Raw genomic sequence first — 18,620 nt, 5'->3', positions numbered from 1 at the left:
TCGAAAAACAAACCAAGTTAATTTATTCATTCCTTGTCTACATTCTGTGCTTTCATGAGCATTGTGGCTTTCTGTCTTCCCACAGCTGAGAAATGAAATATGGTAATATATGGAACACATGAAATTTCAATATAAATTGTCAGTCCATAAATGTTCTTGCTGCAATAATGTCCATAACAAAAAGAGCACGGTCTGATGAGCTGGAAAGGCTTGTTTAGATAGGTCTGTCATATCCAATTTGTGAGGCAGAGGTCTTGAGTACTGTACAATTTAAAACACTTACATCGACTATCCTACCTGCGCTTTACATTTTAAAGCCATTCTTTTTGGTTGTTCTGTGCTGCATACGCAGCTATACATAAATATTCCAGACCAAGCTGTGTTTATCTTCTAACATCTTATCCTGGTCAACCTCACCTACGGCCTATCCGACGCAGCGTAGGACATAAGGCTGCGGACCGTCGGGATTGGACTGTCACCCCAATACTGGGCACACAAAGGCATCAGTATTTAAAAAAAAAAAAACAAGGATTCAAAGCGTCGTACACTAAATATTTTAATAATAAGTTATCTTGTACATTCAGTGATTACGTTCATGTTACCAGAAGCGGTTGGTGAAGCCTGAACATTCACTTAAGTTTTATGCCCATTTTTATTGTTACTTATAATTATTAAAATGGCAAAGGAACCAAAATGTTACAATTAGGGAAAACAAAGTGATTCCTAATACTTTCTTTGAATCCAAACCAATTTCATTATGAAATATCACAAAATCTGTTACTTCAGCTGTCTGGGCGGGTGCTCTAATACAGCCACAACATTAACGCTTCTCACCATAGTGTTACATGTATAATTCACCAACAATCATCACATTTTCCTCATTATTCAACCTGTTGACTGTTAAGAAAAATGTAGGCCAAGATCATAAATCAAATTGTATTGATTTGTTGCTTTACTTTATTTGTCGGTAAAGTGCTTTGGGGCCAGCTATCTTTCAAATTGCACTGTACACTGTACGTATGAAATGAATTAAATTCAGGGTCCTAAAAAATGTAAGATCTGTTTGGAGTCACCAGACCAGCTTGCAATGCTGATTGTCCCACAGCCTTTGCTAGTTAAATATCTGATTTCTTTTCACTCAAAACTCATTTATATGACATTACTACTATAGGTGTAGGTTGTATCTCTTTTTAATTGTTTTTATTAATTTTTTTGCCCACATAGCTGACAGGAATTTTATGGCACAAGAACAGACCAGTAAACAACATACAGACTGCAAGTTGCCAAGATTAACATATTAAACAAGATTCAGAATTTAATTTGAAAATAAAGGAATGATTATTTAAAGGTTTATGAAAAAACCTGTTGATTTAAAGGTTTAACTTACCGAAAAGAACCAAACACAATAACAATTCTGTTAAACATTTTTAAATAAAGTAAAAACGATTCTGGCTTACATATATGTTATATATATATATATTTATATATATTTCTTTGTGTAACAAACTCTACTTTTGAACCCGTCGAACACAGATAATAACTAGGTTTTTTGTCTTGAAAGGAAACGTTAAAGGGATTGTCACAAGTTTATGAAAAATGTTCATTGTAAACCATATATACATATCCGTTCCTTCTATTTTCTAGCTCTGTGACCGAACATTTGAAAGCCTCCATGGCCAGAGAACAGTTAATAGTCCCAGTGGCCACAGTCACAAATGGGTTCCAGAGTTTTCAAATAATATGGTTCGTTTGAAATAAAACTTTTATTGGATGGATATGGCATTCCTACATGCTTAGCTTTGTTTAGTGTTGCCCCTGGATAGTAGAAGTAATAATAATAATAATAATAATAATACTAAAGTACCATAAAGACCTTCCATTTTTGTCATGGCTGACTGTGTATTTATGGTTTAGTTTGTACGTTCTGTTTTCCATTAGGAACTGTGGTCACATTAAAACGGAAAGACACAGGAACAACAAACTGCAGAACAGCAGAAAGTAATATTGTGTAAAGCACAGAAATAAAACAATTACTTCACAATTTCAAGCTTCTATCCACACGAACAAAAGGAACCATAAATAACTGAATAAATTCTGTGGAATTTGGCATGTTACACAGTAACTAGTAAAGCCCTCGTTCCAGCGTGCCAGGAGGAGAGATAGATCAGGTGTAAAAACCTCGATCTTTTCTTGCAGGTGCAGGAATACCAGCATCTATCTCTGTGAAATTCTATTACATAAGTTGTGCTGTAAATGTTTTCTTTCCTTGTTTTTGATTGTTACAACACGAACAAAGACTGGTAGCAATGGAGCGATGCCTGTGCTCTTACAGCACTATGTCCTTCAGGCGCTTAGATTCAGGAGAGCTCTTCTCCTGACAGTCATGCAGGCCCTGCTTGATGTCCCGGACATCAGGCTCGCTGTCCTTCCCCTCTGCCTGCCGCAGTAGGCTCTGCTGGGTGATCCGTTCAGCATCACGCCGTTTCAGAGTGCTGTAGGTGGAGGGAAATTTGGCCAGAGGGCTCTTCAGGTGCACGGGGGAGGACAGGGGGCTGGCTACCTCTTGGCCATTACCTGCCTCCCTCACCATCCCACTGGCTTTCGGGCTGCATGCTGACGCCTCCACTGTCCTACGCCCCTTCGGCTCACACCGCTCGTGATCCTCTGGGCCGTCCTTGCCAAAGGTGGCGAAAGTCCTTTTGGTGCCACAGTCCTTGTAGGGCGGAGCGTCCACAGTGGGTGGCTCAATCGGGAGGGTGATGACGCTGCTGCTGTGTTCCGGGGATTTGACATGGGCGGGGAGGCGCGGCATCCAGCACCGGTCCGAATGGCCCAGAATCCGGCACTCTTCCTGACAGTGGAAGCTATCTGTCAGGTCTGTGGAGAAAAAGTGTTAAACACTTAGCATAAACATTTAGCATAATATAGCTTTTAAAATCAGAAAGGCCCATCTTGACCTAAATTCAGCCATGTTTTTTTTTTTTTTTTTTTTTAAACAATGGTATTTGTAATAAACATTCACCTCAGACAGTAGTCATAACATGCAAATGTGAACATAATCAATTTGGTGTTGAGACATCAGACAGACTTTTATTCTCCTGCCTCATCTCTGCTATGGGAGACTGACACACAGCTTTGTGGGGAAATTCCACATCACTGTCCAGTGTATAAAACTTGGCCCATAGATCAGATTGACAGGACTTGGTTGTAGGTAGAGTTTTAATTGGGTGATCTGTCAAGCCTACACTGCTGGTTTCAAAAATGCCAAGGTCTATGAAAAGTCACCAATTTTGCCTTTCCTACCCTTCCTTGACTGTGAGAGGCATGTCTGCCTCACACTTATATCGATATTTAAAGACTGAAGATGGGCATGTCGTCATGCTCCTTAACCTACTTCAGGTTCCAATGAGACTCACAGAAAATCGGCCTGTCATCAATCTCTGAATTTGGATGTCGATAAAGAGCAGGAGCCGATCAATATCTACCTTATTAATAAAGACATCAGCAATTCATCTTTCATTTCATGAAAATCTGTTTTTTTAACTTATCTTTAGAAAGTTATGATGTCAGACCCTTTATATATGTACAGGTATGTATAACCTTGTGAGTAAAACAAATGTAAGCACAAGAATAACTTACTAATGTTCTATCCACAGAGGTGATAGTTCATAGTTTCTTTACCTTCAAAAGATGTTAATGTACTTTAAAAAGCATGGCTGCATCACATTCTCTCCCTGCTCTGTGTTTGCATGCTCACCCCATGATGGATGGCTTTACACCACAAATACCGCTTTTGTTGACAGTCCCAGCGGTTGTGTGAGATGATGTTTCCCTGTACAGCGCCCACAGCCTGTGAGCTTGTGTGCCCTGTGACACGCTGGCTCTGTGAGCCCAGTGCTCCTTGGCTGGGACAGGCTTCCTGCTATCGATACTAAATGACAGGATGGAAACTGGGTCCATTCAAACAATACTGTCATAAATAAAATCAAGAAATATACGCAGTAAATACTAAACGAAAGACTCTCATGTTATTTCATCTTCATTTGCTTTACCAAGGAGAAAGCATTTTCACAACTTCCAAAAAAAAAAAAAAACATTCAGAAAATAATGGAAGTGTACAGATTATACTCAGTTTGTTAGGATAAAAGATTTTTTTATTATTAATTTTGACTAAAATGAAGTGTAGCATACTAAAAACACAAATGTTAAAATATTTATGTTAGTATTCAAACACGTATAATCCCACAAACACACATATTGTGCTAGACGGACGGCAGCGTGGCCATTCTCCTGTGCTTGCAAATGGTTTGATGTTTGAAAGTAAATTATAATCAGGCTATAATTTGCACTATTTGCCTTCATTTTGAGGTCAAATTACATAGCTGTTTCAAGTCAATGGTCCCCACTAATTGAATAAAGATAATTAGGAAATGTTAGATTAAAGAAAATACAGAACAACTATCAACATGTGGTGGAGCAGCAGTAACTTCATTGTGAGTGTATTTTTTTTCTTTTTAAAAATCATCTGTTCTGGTTTTTGCTGAACTACAGAGAAATCTGATCAAAGTATTCTGTGCTGTCAGGGTTCCTACACATTCTCCACTTTAAAATTCCATAACGAAATACCAAAATAGTCGCATACTTTATTCCCTTTTACATACTTATCCAGACACGGAAAACAGCTAAATGAAATTCCATATGTCTCCGTAATGTGCAGGAACCCCGCAGTGTGCAGCAACAGACCCAAATTAGTATAACCACCTATTTAATCTAATCAAGAAATAAACCATTCAGTCAGAGACATGTTTCAGCCGCTGCTTTTTGCTGAGACATTAATATGTGAATTAGTGCAACAATCCTGTTGATGGGTCAACATCCTGACATGCATTTTGCTTAGACTCCTTCCTAATGCACATAAACATTCCGCATAAGCACATTACTGAAAACAGGTCAAATACTTCTACTACTACTACTACTAATAATAATGATGATAATAACCACAACAATGATATAACATGGGTGGATTCATTTATGTACAGAGGAACATTTCTGTTGAATTAATCAACGATTGGGAGAATAATCTGAAATGATAAATGTTTCATTTTCAGCGTTCAACTTAGACTTTATACTGTAATGCAAATGGAGCTGTGTGTCTTTATGTATATGCAGACATGGATACTTTCACTTAGCCTCACTGAGATGACTCAGAGAGGTCATTTTTTTCCAAAACATTCTTTCTAATGCATTACAAACAAAGCTGAAATTCTGCAGTCCATGTTCTTAGCCATGCATAAACTCTCAGGTCACAGCCCGCTTGTATCGTGCCACTAAAGTTCAGCTGAATTTTCTTTTTATCCATTTTGTACAAGCAGCCAGTAGACGGCTATGCAGCCTAAAAGCTTTTATATGGCTCCTTGGATATCCTGTACTCCATCTCAACCCCAGGCATAATGCAGGAAAGCGACCATAAAGGAGCGACTCTCCCATCATCTACAAGTGATAAACTGCCAGTTGTCTTCAATGCCAAATACACAGGATAATTTAGAATTTTACATTGTTATGGGACAGGCAGGTATAGAATATGGATGGATGGATTTAAGGGGTAGAGTACAGGGAATACTTCCTGATGATCTCAGCTGGATTTTTCAAAACTGGCTGCAGGGGACAAGAAAAAAATGCAATGCTGTAAACGTGAGGATATACAGAACTGTACATGCAGTTGGACTAAATAAGATAGGAAGCTGTGTTATATATATATGATTCCAGTTAAAATGCAGCCTGAAAACCAGTAGCCTCTGAAGTGGTGACGCTCTGCCAGGGACATTACTGATACTGGGCGATAAGTTCAATTCCAAGATTGCAAAAAAATGATAATATTAAATTACACATCTAATGGCATTATTACTTGGTGACTTCGTGTTCCTATATCTTATCATTAGCAAGGGGATTGAGACAATTTCAGACACAGAATATCTGTTCCGTAGTTGAAATGCTATATAATTACAGAAATGCTATATAATTACAGAAATGCTTTATAATTACAATCAAAGCTGCCAGTTCTGCATGAAGTTTGGAGCTGGGTCTTAACATGACATTTATGTGAATATTTTAGATATTTTATCACAATAATGGTATTACTTACTTACAAAACCACTGTATATTATGTGGAAATAATCCAACTGACCCATATTTTTTTAATTGAATTTTAAAATTGAATCTCTTTTTCCAATTTGTATTTAAACTCATTTTTTTGTTAATTCAAATCATACAGTTAACATAAACTCACTGGACACTTTATTAGGTAAATCTGTTGAACTGCTTGCTGAAGCAAATGTCTAATCAGTCAATCATATGTCAGCAACACAATGTATGAACTCATGCAGATATGAGTCAGGAGCCTTAATTGATGTTTATATCACACACCAGGATGGGATGAAAGGTGACTTAAGTGACTTTGAACGTGGCATGAGTGTTGGTGCCAGATGGGCTGATATGACTTCAGATACTGCTGATCTACTGGGATTTTCATACACAACCATCTCTAGGGTATACAGAGAATAGGCCGAAAGAGAAAATAACATTCAGTGAGCGGGAGAAAATGCCTTGTTGATGGCAGAGGAGAGAGAAGAATGGGCAGACTGGTTCAAGCTGATAGAAAGGTAAATGAAAGTCAAATAACCACTCGGTACAACCAAGGTATGCAGAAGAGCATCTCTGAACGCACAACACGCCGAACCTTGAATCAGATGGACTACAGTAGGATTAGACCACACCGAGTGCCACTCCTGTCAGCTACGAACAGGAAACTGAGGCTACAGTGGACATGGGCTCACAGAAACTGGACAATGGAAGACTGGAAAAACGCTAAAGTCTAATTAGTTAATTTATTCAATGAGTTTATGATAAAAGTTGATGAATTGTTTAGTTATGACAGAGCCCCTTATGGCACACGGGAGATGATAAAAATGAATAGAAGAAAAAATAATGAGCCCTTTTGCGAGATCTCACAGTACATTTGCATTACTATAAATAACTCCATTGTGTTCATTCAAAGTACAATGAGTTAATGGATTAATAACTACAATACTTTCAGGGGCTCAGAGCATTATACATATGATTTACAGATAAAAGTAGATTAAAATTAATATCCAATCATGGTCACACGGTGAACCAAAAGCTTCACTGATCTTCCTAGTCTATTAGATCTATAAACATATTTTCAAACTTAAATGAAAATGTTTTTAAACATCATTCTACACCCTCCCCACCCCACCCCACCCCCACCCCCACCCCATTTTTATTAACATAATCTTGGCACCAACAGCTTTCTCCATGTAACCTAAAGAGTGTAGCGGAAAGAGATTTTAAGTTTCCAAATTAAGCTACTAATTGAATTTGTCATTGCATTGCCCACCATGTCCAATTATAACCAAAACATCACTTTACTTCTTCTGAAGTAACTCTCTTGCTTAGGCATGGAGGACTGAACAAAACAAATCAGGCTCTTACATATAAACTGAAACTTGGTAAACGTAAAATTTTATCTGAGAAATGAATCATATCATGCACAGCAGGGGTGCTCAACTCCAGTCCTGGGGGGCCAGAGCCCTGCACATTTTTGGGTTTCCCCTCATTTAACGTACCTGATTCAACTCCTTGTGTTAATTACCACACAGCTCTTGAGCTGAATCATTTGTGGTGGAACAGGGAAAGAACTAAGATACACAGGGCTCCAGCCCCCCAGGACTGGAGTTGGGCAGCCCTGATGTACAGTCAGTGAATGATCTTTTACCTAGATTATGTAAACCAGTAGGTTACGTGTAAATCATGGGAGATATTACCGCAAAGCAAAGCAGTGATTTTTAATGACTTAAAATGGCATCTCTTGTATCATTTTGCCTTATAATTTGCCATGCTGCTATATAAACTGATTAATTTTACTTCTCAGACTAATGTGTGTCTTTATGAGACCACAATAAGTACACAAAATGGTATCTCATGAATATGTGTGACAGCGATTTCTTGCCAGACATTTGTCGTAAATGACACGGTAGTAGTACCACTTGCTGTCAAAAACTATAACAGTTCAGTGTGTGAGCAGTAAATCCACACACACACACACGCACACACACACACACACACACGCACACACAGGATTGGCAAAATACAATCCTTTTTCATGCGTTATTTTGTCAATCTTGAAGTAACTAATCAGAATACAAAGGTGAGTCAGGTGAACAGAATGTGTCAATTATAAAAGAGGTCTAATAATTTGCAATATGAGTTTTCAAAGAGGAAAAGAGTCCATCACTAACATTTCAAGTATATCAGTCACCAATCAAATGTCTTGGACCCATCTCCTCTGCAATATGATTGGTTATTTCTCTGAAACAATCATTTTCTGCCCTGCCCATGGAACATTTTTGTGCAAGTAAAACTCCCACAAGCTACCAAACATGGACAAGCATACATGAAGAACTGTGTCTGCAAGTTGAAGCTTAACAGTGATACACCTGTCCTACCTGCAAAGGGCTGTGTGTGTGCAGGTTTTTGGTGTAACCTTTAGGTCAACTGTTCAAACCCAGGTGTGAGGACTCCTCAGCCAATCAGTCAACTAATTAGGGAGCCGCAGCGAAAACCCGCATATATACCGGCCCTTTGTGGATAAGATTGGCCACCCCTGAAGTACAGCATCAAGAATTACGACAGACCTGACTCAGCGCTTCTACAGTATGATCTACAAAAAATGCTTCACACAGGTGGATTTTATGATAGGGCTACTATTCAGAAATCACTTGTATCCAAGGTCAATGCATAAACATCAGGTTTAATGTCAAACAAAGCTTTCCTAACTTTGTAAGACAAAATGTAACACATGCATATATATATATATATATATATATATATATATATATATATATATATATATATATATATATATATATATATATATATAAATATATTTCTCTGCCAGCATTAGCAAACTGTGCACTATGCTGCGTCTTTAGATGTTTGATCAAATTGCTTGTGTTAAATGACATGTTGTCCCTTCCTTCTCTTGACACTTTAGCAAAACAGAGCTTACAATCTGCTTTACTTCTGTCATCATCCCTTATCTTAAAATACATCCAAACCGCCGACATCCTCTGTGTTTACTCGCCAGTTTGCCAATGCCAGTGTTCTGCGCATTTATCCTTCCCAAATTATTGTGGTTGATAAATCTCTCACTAGATTCCAAAATCTGATTGGGCAGCACAAAAAATGCAGTGGCTTTGAATTTTAATGTAATGTTGCAATGAAATGGTATTGAGTATGAGTATTAGCATATGAGCGTAGTATCAGCCCGATACTGGTATCTGTATTGGTGCATCCCTATAAATAAGTATAGCTTCTTGTTCCCATGTTTTGGGCTTGGATTTGTAGTTTTTTGCATTTCAAGCCAGTTTCCTGTGTACTGGTTCCTGTTCCTGATTTCCCCTGTTGGCTTTTCATACTGGAGCCTTCCACCCACCCAGTCAGCACCCCAAAATGTCATTGGTTGCCTCTTTCATTGCAGTGTATTGTTCAATGATCTCAGTGATCATTGAGCAGAAAACCTGGAATTATAAAGGGATGGCCCAGTCAGAGCTGTTTTCTTTTGGACCCGTCGTTACAGAGCAATGTCTGTATTTTCCTTGACTCTAACGCTCCATCAAATTCTGATCCAGGAAGCAACACGATCAAATAAGAAGGTAATTAGTATTCTGTAACAAAAAGTGTACATCCATTCTGGGTCTCTCACTGGGCATTAGGGCTTTGATGCCTTCCTGGCATGCAAGCGAAGCCAAGCTGAGCAGAGGGGAAAGAATTTCCTGGAAAGGTCAATGACAGAGATAGCAGACGGCCACCAGACTGAATGCAATGCTTTGATTACAGGAAGTCAAACTTGGCCACATTTCCAGTGTGGGTCAGGCCAAGCTTGCTGAAGTCGAGAGACTTGAGAGTTAGTCCTCTCTTCCTTGGTCTTAAAAGTCCCAGATGCTCTCATTAAACATGGAGGGATATGGAGAAGGATAAGAGAGGTAGTGGCCCCCCCACCCCCCGGCCCCCCAAGCTCCTTGCACACCAATAATATTGAGGGGAAAAAAGCAGCGTTAACCTTGACTTCCTGCCCACTTTCCAGCATGTGGCATGTGTGTGTTTTTAGCTGGTGCTTCACTAAGCTGATCTAAAGCTTCGAGCATAAAGCAGCAGCAGACACTGAGATATGCTCTGAAGTTACAGATCATTGTTGATCCTAAAATCACATGCCACATTCATTCATTCATTCATTCATTTTCTAGTCATCCTACTTCAGTTATCTGATTTTAAGTCCGGTGCAATTAGATTGTATACATCTAACGGGAAGTACAAGTCACTATGTATTAAAGGAATTACATTATACATAAATACTATATAACTGAAGTACTCAACTTCAAGATCTTCTTCACACACCTTTAATGTTTAGATTATAAATGTGTCCAAAATATTAAGATCTAAATCTCTAAATACTACTTTACAGGCAAATGTTTAAATCTTCACACCTGGCATTCATTTTAAATTAGATAAAGGAGCACATACATTCCCCCAGTACGTTTCAAACCAAAGCTGTAGATGTACGCCTTTAGGTCCACAGACACCCACACACACAATCTCAATTCACTCACAAAATTAATACCAAAATTGAATATGCCTGTGATTTGTACATAATGTTCAATGTAAAGGAATAATCATAGTGCATTTGCACTGAAAGATTTAATGATAGATAGATAGATAGATAGATAGATAGATAGATAGATATGTTAGTTGTTGACAGGTCAAATTATTAACATTTATCATTTTGTGTTTTACTTTAAAATTAAACAACATGAAAGGAATAGTACATCACAAACCAATTTATGTTTCGGCTAAATTAAATTGGGTTTTGGGAATCTACAAGTGCTTATTTAAGATTAAATTCAATATTTAAATTTAAACATTGTAAATTAGCATCATTCCCCATATTTTAATGCAATATAATCATTAATGCCATTACAGCAGATTAATAGACCATCGTCAAATCAGATTTTGTCACCCTGAGACAGCCTGCATCATTTGACCCATATAATAATACAACCTTGTCCTTCAGGCTCAGCCTGAGTGTCTGTGTTATATTTTAAAAATTTAGGATAGGGACTTTATATATGATTTATATGTGGTCATTTTACCATTATTATTATTATTACAGCAAAAGATGTAAAACATCCATCCATCCATCCATCATCTGTAACTGCTTGTCCTGGTCAGGGCTTATCCTGGTGACTATGGGTGCAAGGCGGGGAAACAAGGCAGGACGGGGCACTGACCCATTGCAGAGCACTAACTCACTCACACACCTTATGGGTGATTTCTCCAGTTAACCTCAGCATGTTTTTGGACTGTGTGTGTGTGTGTGTGTGTGTGTGTGTGTGTGTGTGTGTGGGGTGGGGGGGGGGGGGGACTGGAGTACCCAGAGGAAGCTCCACAATGACACGGCGGGAAAACACATAAACTCCACACCCATCGAGCCACGGTGGAGACTTGAACCCTGGTCCCAGAGGTGTGAGGCGACCACGCTCACTACTACAGCGTCATGCCTCCCACAGCTAAAGCATAATAAATATTGCAGAAGTTCTTTGGTTTTGTCTTGAATATATATTTAAGATGTCTGTGGCTGATTGGGCAGGATGGGGCACTCCAAATGTTTATAGTGGCTTGACTGGGCCCGCTAATAGGGAATTCTTTTGTGATGTGTGAGTTGTAAGTGTATCAATGGAATGATAGCGATGGAATGGAGAGCATCCACAGATCAACACAAAGGGTCGACTGGGGTGCTGCAGTCACAGGCTTCCAGCGACCTGCCATGTCAGTCAGGAAGAATATTCCCCTCTACAGAGCAGGAGTAGCTCATTAACAGCTGCAGTGCCATGTGTACGATGCATAAAACTAGAATAGCATAAGACATAAGAATAGCATATTAAGGACCATACTTGGGAAAACTTGAGGACAAAACAGTAACTGAATGTGATTGTTTTTTTTGCTCGGTAGATGTAATTCTGCTATGAATCTGACCGAATTATTCACAAAAAGATAAAAATTGTTATATAGGAACAAGTCTGCAGCAAAATTTTCAGTCAGCTTTGTTAGTGTTGTTTGCAGCAAGAATGCAAATGATTGCATCATGTATTGTTGCTTCTTTTATGCAGGGAAATGACCTTCATTCTTCATTAACTCTCCCCCAATAAAAAATAAAACTGTTCTATTTACCTCTTACTCTCATAAGAGGTTGATGAGGGGTGTCTGGATTCAGAGTTAATCAGCTATCCAGAGTATGAATCCAATGATGTCATATCATTTTGTGCCATTTAATGGAAAATAGGACAAAAACAGGTAGGGCCCTATTTAGCATCCAGCGCAAGGCGGCACCAGGCGTGACGCAAGTGTCTGCTCATGATATCTATGGTCTGTGCCAGCATGAGCCCGACGCAGCGCCCGCCAGCGTATTGGTATGGCCAAGTGCATCACGAGCACATTGTTAACTTGAGGCAGTGGAAAGCAAATGCACTTTTGACCAAAAAAAACCTGGTATGAAGTCAATGGCGCAGTGTTTCAGTGTTTTTTAAGGGGCACGTTGTCAAGATACAGTAGTAACACTGCCTGTTACACACAGGGATACGCAGCAACGCACAAACATGCAAGAGATTAAAAAGATTGCAATGCAAAACATCATGGGTAGATCAAATATTTTAAGAAATCTATGTCATAATGGTCAATTCAAATTATGAATTCATACATCATTGCTTAGTCTCAGGATCTTCAGCCAGCGAACCTGCATGACATTCACGCTCCATTTGCTGTATGGGTTTGTTGCAGGTGTTTAATGTAAATTAATTAATTTGTAAAATATTTTGTCCTGCTTCCGCCTGTATCTTTAATGTCATCCTGTGCCGATAAAAAATACATTTCGCTTGACTATGCTTATTTTCAGGTAAAGTATAACGGCAACCCTGTAGGCACTAAGGAGATGTGTCACACCACGTAGAATTATGGGCTGGAGACGCTATCTTTGAAAGAAAACACTGTTATTTGATTAGCTGTCACCAGTATTGTGAGGAACAGAAAGCCAGTGAAGAAAGGGTTAGGATTAGATTTTCAACTTCACTTTTATGTTCCTCAAACCACTCTGTCACCAGTATTGCTGTGTGTAGGGGTGCATTGTCATCCTGATACACGGCACCACCTTCAGGGTACAGTTTTTGAACCATTGATTGAACATGGTCCTCCAGAATGGTCCCATAGTCCTTGGCCGTGATGCACCCACCTAGGGAATGCCATGATTTTGCAGCCCAAACCAGCTCACCCCCGTGCTTCACTCTGGCTAAGCAAGAGTCAAGATTGGCCACCCCTGGTCTAGGTGATAAGCCTCCTTAAAGTGAAGAGCGCCTCATCAGAGAACATGATGAACCATGAACATGATGTCCACCATGAAATGGTATCCTGTCAGATGTGGTCTGTCCTTCATGGCGGTATCCTGTCGGATGTGGTCTGTCCACCATGAAATGGTATCCTGTCAGATGTGGTCTGTCCACCATGAAATGGTATCCTGTCAGATGTGGTCTGTCCTTCATGGCGGTATCCTGTCGGATGTGGTCTGTCCACCATGAAATGGTATCCTGTCAGATGTGGTCTGTCCACCATGAAATGGTATCCTGTCAGATGTGGTCTGTCCACCATGAAATGGTATCCTGTCAGATGTGGTCTGTCCTTCATGGTGATATGCCGACATGACTTTGGATACCATGGCTCTCAATACACCACAAAGACTTGCTGACCTGGTCACAGATGCACCAGCAAGAAGGGCATCAACAATTCGTCCTCTTTTGAACTCTATGTCTCCCATTGTCGACCAAATGACTCAACAAGCCTTCTGGAACTAATTAAGTTTGTGTTCCAAGGTACCACTGTAATTTGGAAAAAAAAAAAACATTTTTATCACTTCTTTAATGAAATTACCTTTCTTCAAGCAAAATATTTAAAATGACCTTTTCAAATAAAAATGGCACTGCAAGTGTCCGATTAAACTGATTATTCATATGATTATCTTTGGGGTACTATATTTACGTACAGCTTTTTGGTCACGTCTTACAGATGGCAAATTTAACGTCTTCATCCTAGTGTAAAGAACCTTCAAACAACAGACATGCTTCTTGTAAGTGTTTGACTTTTCCCATCATGCACCAATACTGGGGGGGGGGGGTTGAGGGGCGGGGGACACGGCTGTTGAAAGAGACTGATTTGGGAGAAAGAATGTCATATCATGATACTTTTGGTAATAATTATGATCCACAAAATAGACCAGTATTTTATTGGAATGTATGTAGTAATGTTAATTAATCATTTAAAAAGAGTGGTTGTGTTGCCACCTGTTGTATTAACAGTATTAAAGTTTGCAAAACACAATAGATTGGTCCACATTGGATTTTTCAAATACAAACCATATCCACACAATCAACATCAAAATAGAGCCTCTTTTGGCACCAATTCTTTCTCACCAGCCATGCTACACACTCTATTTGACAGGATAGCCAATCAGTCTATGGCCTGGTGATGTTTATCATATGACAAGCACAATATTCTTAGCAGTCCAATAGTAAATGAAGTTTTTTGTTTGTTTTTTTCAACATGTTGGCTAATTGGTTAAAAAAGATCAATTAAGTTTTTAATTCAACATCTACTGCCTATATTTAGAGACTGTGATATATAATTGACAAAGATGCCTGCTGTCCCGTCATTGTAATAATAGTGATAAGTAATGCACTTATAACTGCGTATTCATTGGAAGCTCAGCTTAGATGCACATACTGTATGCCTAGTCAACTCCTTGACAGCACATAAGTTCGCTATGGATTAGACTCAAATCTTAAAATTTGGACTGCGTAAATTAGTGTATTGCCATTTTGTCCATTTTCTTCCCCCTAGAGGATGGGCTCCCCCTTTGGGTCTGGTTAGGGTTAGGGCTTCCTCTGCTGCCCCCTGGAGGACGGGCTCCCCCTTTGGGTCTGGTTAGGGTTAGGGCTTCCTCTGCTGCCCCCTGGAGGACGGGCTCCCCCTTTGGGTCTGGTTAGGGTTAGGGCTTCCTCTGCTGCCCCCTGGAGGACGGGCTCCCCCTTTGGGTCTGGTTAGGGTTAGGGCTTCCTCTGCTGCCCCCTGGAGGACGGGCTCCCCCTTTGGGTCTGGTTAGGGTTAGGGCTTCCTCTGCTGCCCCCTGGAGGACGGGCTCCCCCTTTGGGTCTGGTTAGGGTTAGGGCTTCCTCTGCTGCCCCCTGGAGGACGGGCTCCCCCTTTGGGTCTGGTTAGGGTTAGGGCTTCCTCTGCCCTCTGCACGATGGGCTCCCTCTGAGTCTGGTTCCTCCCAAGGTTTCTTCCTTCTAAGGAGTTTTTTCTTGCTACTGTCACCTCTGGCTTGCTCTCTGGGGGCTTTGGGCAGGATAATGTAAAGCACTTTGAGACAATGCAATGTTGTGAAAATGTGCTATGCAAAAAAAAAAGTGGACTGAACTGAATAAAATTTTGTTACAAAAAAAAAAACCATTTTAATCCTTTTTCCGGCTCCCAGAGTCGCTTCCTGCCTGCTCCCACATTTGCATTCTATAGCTGCAGGAATGCAGACTGTACTTTGGTGGAATCCTGCTTTTGCCGGAGATCTTCTGCTTGTGCACTTTCACTTTGCACATGAACAGATCTGCCGAGAAGTGATCTTTTCCCCTTTGCAAATCCGCCATTATAATAGCAATCCACCAAGGTGCAAGCGCACCTGCTCTTAAAGGGAATGGGAGATGACACTCTGATTGGTTTTTAGCATGTTACGCCCCAAACACCCCCATGACTAATTATGAAACTTAGTACAACCCTTCTATACCATGCACCTGGTGCTGTAACTATTTTTCCACCATTAAACTAGCAAAAGTGGGTTAGCCACGTGATAAAAGAACTTGTGCTGTGTACTTCAGACCGTGTGCTTTAGGTTATTATAATTGGGCCCCTAGACAGCAAACAAGAACAATGGTTGTGAATTTGTAGTGTAACTCATAAATTGTTTAAATAAATCACAGTGGGGTCAGTTTTCCCACGGACTTAAGTTTTTGCCTTAAGCATTTTCTCCCATCGGCTTAAGTGTGGGGTTGAAGTGCACTTAAGCTAGATACACACTTTGGGCTTATAAACAGCAAAATAGGGGCATTTCGCATGTACAGTAAATGGCCCTTAAGCACATTCTGCCACTGACTTAAGTGCACTTAATTGCATTTTTCACTATCTGCTCTGGGGGGGGCTATATTAAGTTACACGCCTCTACATGGCCAAACGCGATATTGCAGTTTTCAGGAACCCGAACATGTAACAAAACAAAACTCTCACCCAGTATCATACATTTACAAATAAATGTTACAATCCAGATGTGAAAAATTCATATAATTATATAAGAATTATATAACATAGCACCATATAAATATATAAATATATGTATAAGTATATACAAAGTAAATGATCAATTACAAAACAGTTCATCCATAAAATTGTAAAAAGAGGTTGAAGGGAAGCAGTGTGTCCTGGCCGTGCAAAGCCGCAGTGTACGTACCCGCACTCCAGCGAGAGTGAGACAGACCTCGTCTTGACGCTGAATGTAACGCATGTTTGACTTGAATTTCTGTTTGTCCCATATTTTCGTACACATACATAGACTTCATACACACATTAGGTCAGGGGCCCCCAATAAACTACCCGACCAGGACACTCGCCTAACTGGTAACCATTCTATGCTTAATGGGATAGATGTGTGGGTTTGTAGTCAGTGGAATAACACATTGCAGACAATGCTGTACCTTATAAGCATGTTTCGACAATGCAGTTGAGTGCATTATTTTTTTATCAGCCATTCATTATAAACTTTCACACCGTGCTCACTAATGACACTAACATTTACACTATATCTATTACTTAGGTATATTTGCTTCTTTACATAGTTGTTCTGAATGAAGTGGGACAAAAGCCGAAGTATATAAATTTGTTCTTAAACGTGACATGGGTCATAACCCCCTTTTTTGTTAGATGAATTAATTATACTTCTTGCTCAGTCGCACCTCCTTTTTCAGGTTAAGTGCAGAGGATGTGTCCACACTGATGAGGGGAGAAAACGGTGAACTTAAAAAAGTGCTTAGAAAGTTACGCACTTTTAACTTAAGTGCTTGATGGGAGAATCCTGTAACTGCACACGTAGGATCGGCCAGGCAAATCACAGTAACAAGTTAATATGCAATTATAATCTTTAATTCTAACTATCATTTCTTAATGGAAACTATAAAAGGAAAGAAGTTGCTACAAATCATTTATACAAAAACAGTGTTTCAGGCTGAGGACCAAGACCTGTGGTTAGTGATTAAATTCCAGTGATACTTCACAGTCCGTATAAACTGCTGAGGCAAGAAGGTATGCAAGTCCAGCTTTAACTATCAGTAAAATACTAAATAAGTCAGATTTTACCCATAATGCAGCTGAATACCAGGAGGTATGTAAAGCTAAATATACACACACACACACACACACACACACGCACAAAGACTGGCCTTTGGCCTTGCCAGTAGGCAATTTCAAACTAGTGGCTGGTTAATGGTCTTCGCAATGCACAATAGAGTATTTTCAAAATAAAGGCAATGGTTTAGGTTGTATATCAGAAAAATGTTTCACAGTTGTAGACTGAAGTGGGATTTCATTTTTCATATCATATAGACATTACATTACCCGCCTCCTCATCTATGCTCTTAAAAACATATAATGCATGGCTTGTCGTGCATTAACCCTTAAATATCATGCTGAAAGAACCTTCCAAAAGGATGAAGACGGATTCAGTTTGAATCGGGTCATCTCTCTACATGGAGTCAAACGTAGATGTGATACGACACGGAAAGAGACCACATGTGGCTTCCTTAACCTGCCTGTATTTTGCATTTAGAAAAATGAGAAACAACATGCATTGTGTGGTTTATAGTATTGCTGCTTCTTTGTGTACATGTATAACAAAAATCTCTCCTTAGAATGAATATTTTTTAAAGAAATAATTTGCATGGAATATTCATGAGTTTGGCAGGACATGGAAATGTCATTTGCCAGGGGTAATCCTTTGTTGCCAAGTTAATCACGGCACAAAGATAATACTTAGTACTGACGGACACATTTTAAAATGTCACATGTTAATTGATAGTAATACCCTTAAAATAAGCCAGAACAACTGTGCGATGAGATGCAGAATTCGGTCGATGAGGAGAATGAATTTGGTTTGGCAGAGCATGTGTGCTCTTGGTTCTTTGAGTCAGAAAGACGAATATGGACGTTGATGCAGTGGTGGAGTCACTGGATGCAGTGGTGGAGTCATTGGTGCTGCACAGCTACATATCTGTGGGATCTACATGGACATGTGTGGACTCTCTTTTCAGAAGAAAACTGATTTTTTTTTTTTTGTATGTATGTATTTGTCTTTCTGTTTTAACAGAGTGTCAGTGAGTATTATGAAGTTTCTGAGAAAACATTCA

The 18,620-nt window shown here is 39.6% G+C and overlaps 1 protein-coding gene across 4 annotated transcripts in view; it reads right to left on the bottom strand.

Annotated features, from left to right (window-relative positions):
• Window positions 1-540: 540 nt before the first annotated feature.
• Window positions 541-18,620, bottom strand: part of LOC111854400 (protocadherin-19-like) — a 52,413-nt gene continuing 34,333 nt past the window's right edge. For all 4 annotated transcript variants that reach the window (XM_023832316.2, XM_023832317.2, XM_023832313.2 and 1 more), the window contains exon 5: window positions 541-2,877. In XM_023832316.2, coding sequence (XP_023688084.1) covers window positions 2,327-2,877 — 551 coding nt within the window. In that variant the 3' untranslated portion in view covers window positions 541-2,326. The remainder of the gene's footprint in view (window positions 2,878-18,620) is intronic.

The sequence above is a fragment of the Paramormyrops kingsleyae genome, chromosome 18 (assembly GCF_048594095.1).
Source record: "Paramormyrops kingsleyae isolate MSU_618 chromosome 18, PKINGS_0.4, whole genome shotgun sequence".
Lineage (NCBI taxonomy): Eukaryota > Metazoa > Chordata > Actinopteri > Osteoglossiformes > Mormyridae > Paramormyrops > Paramormyrops kingsleyae.
The sequence above is the reverse complement of the archived record's forward strand: the minus strand, read 5'-3'. Positions and strand labels throughout refer to the sequence as shown.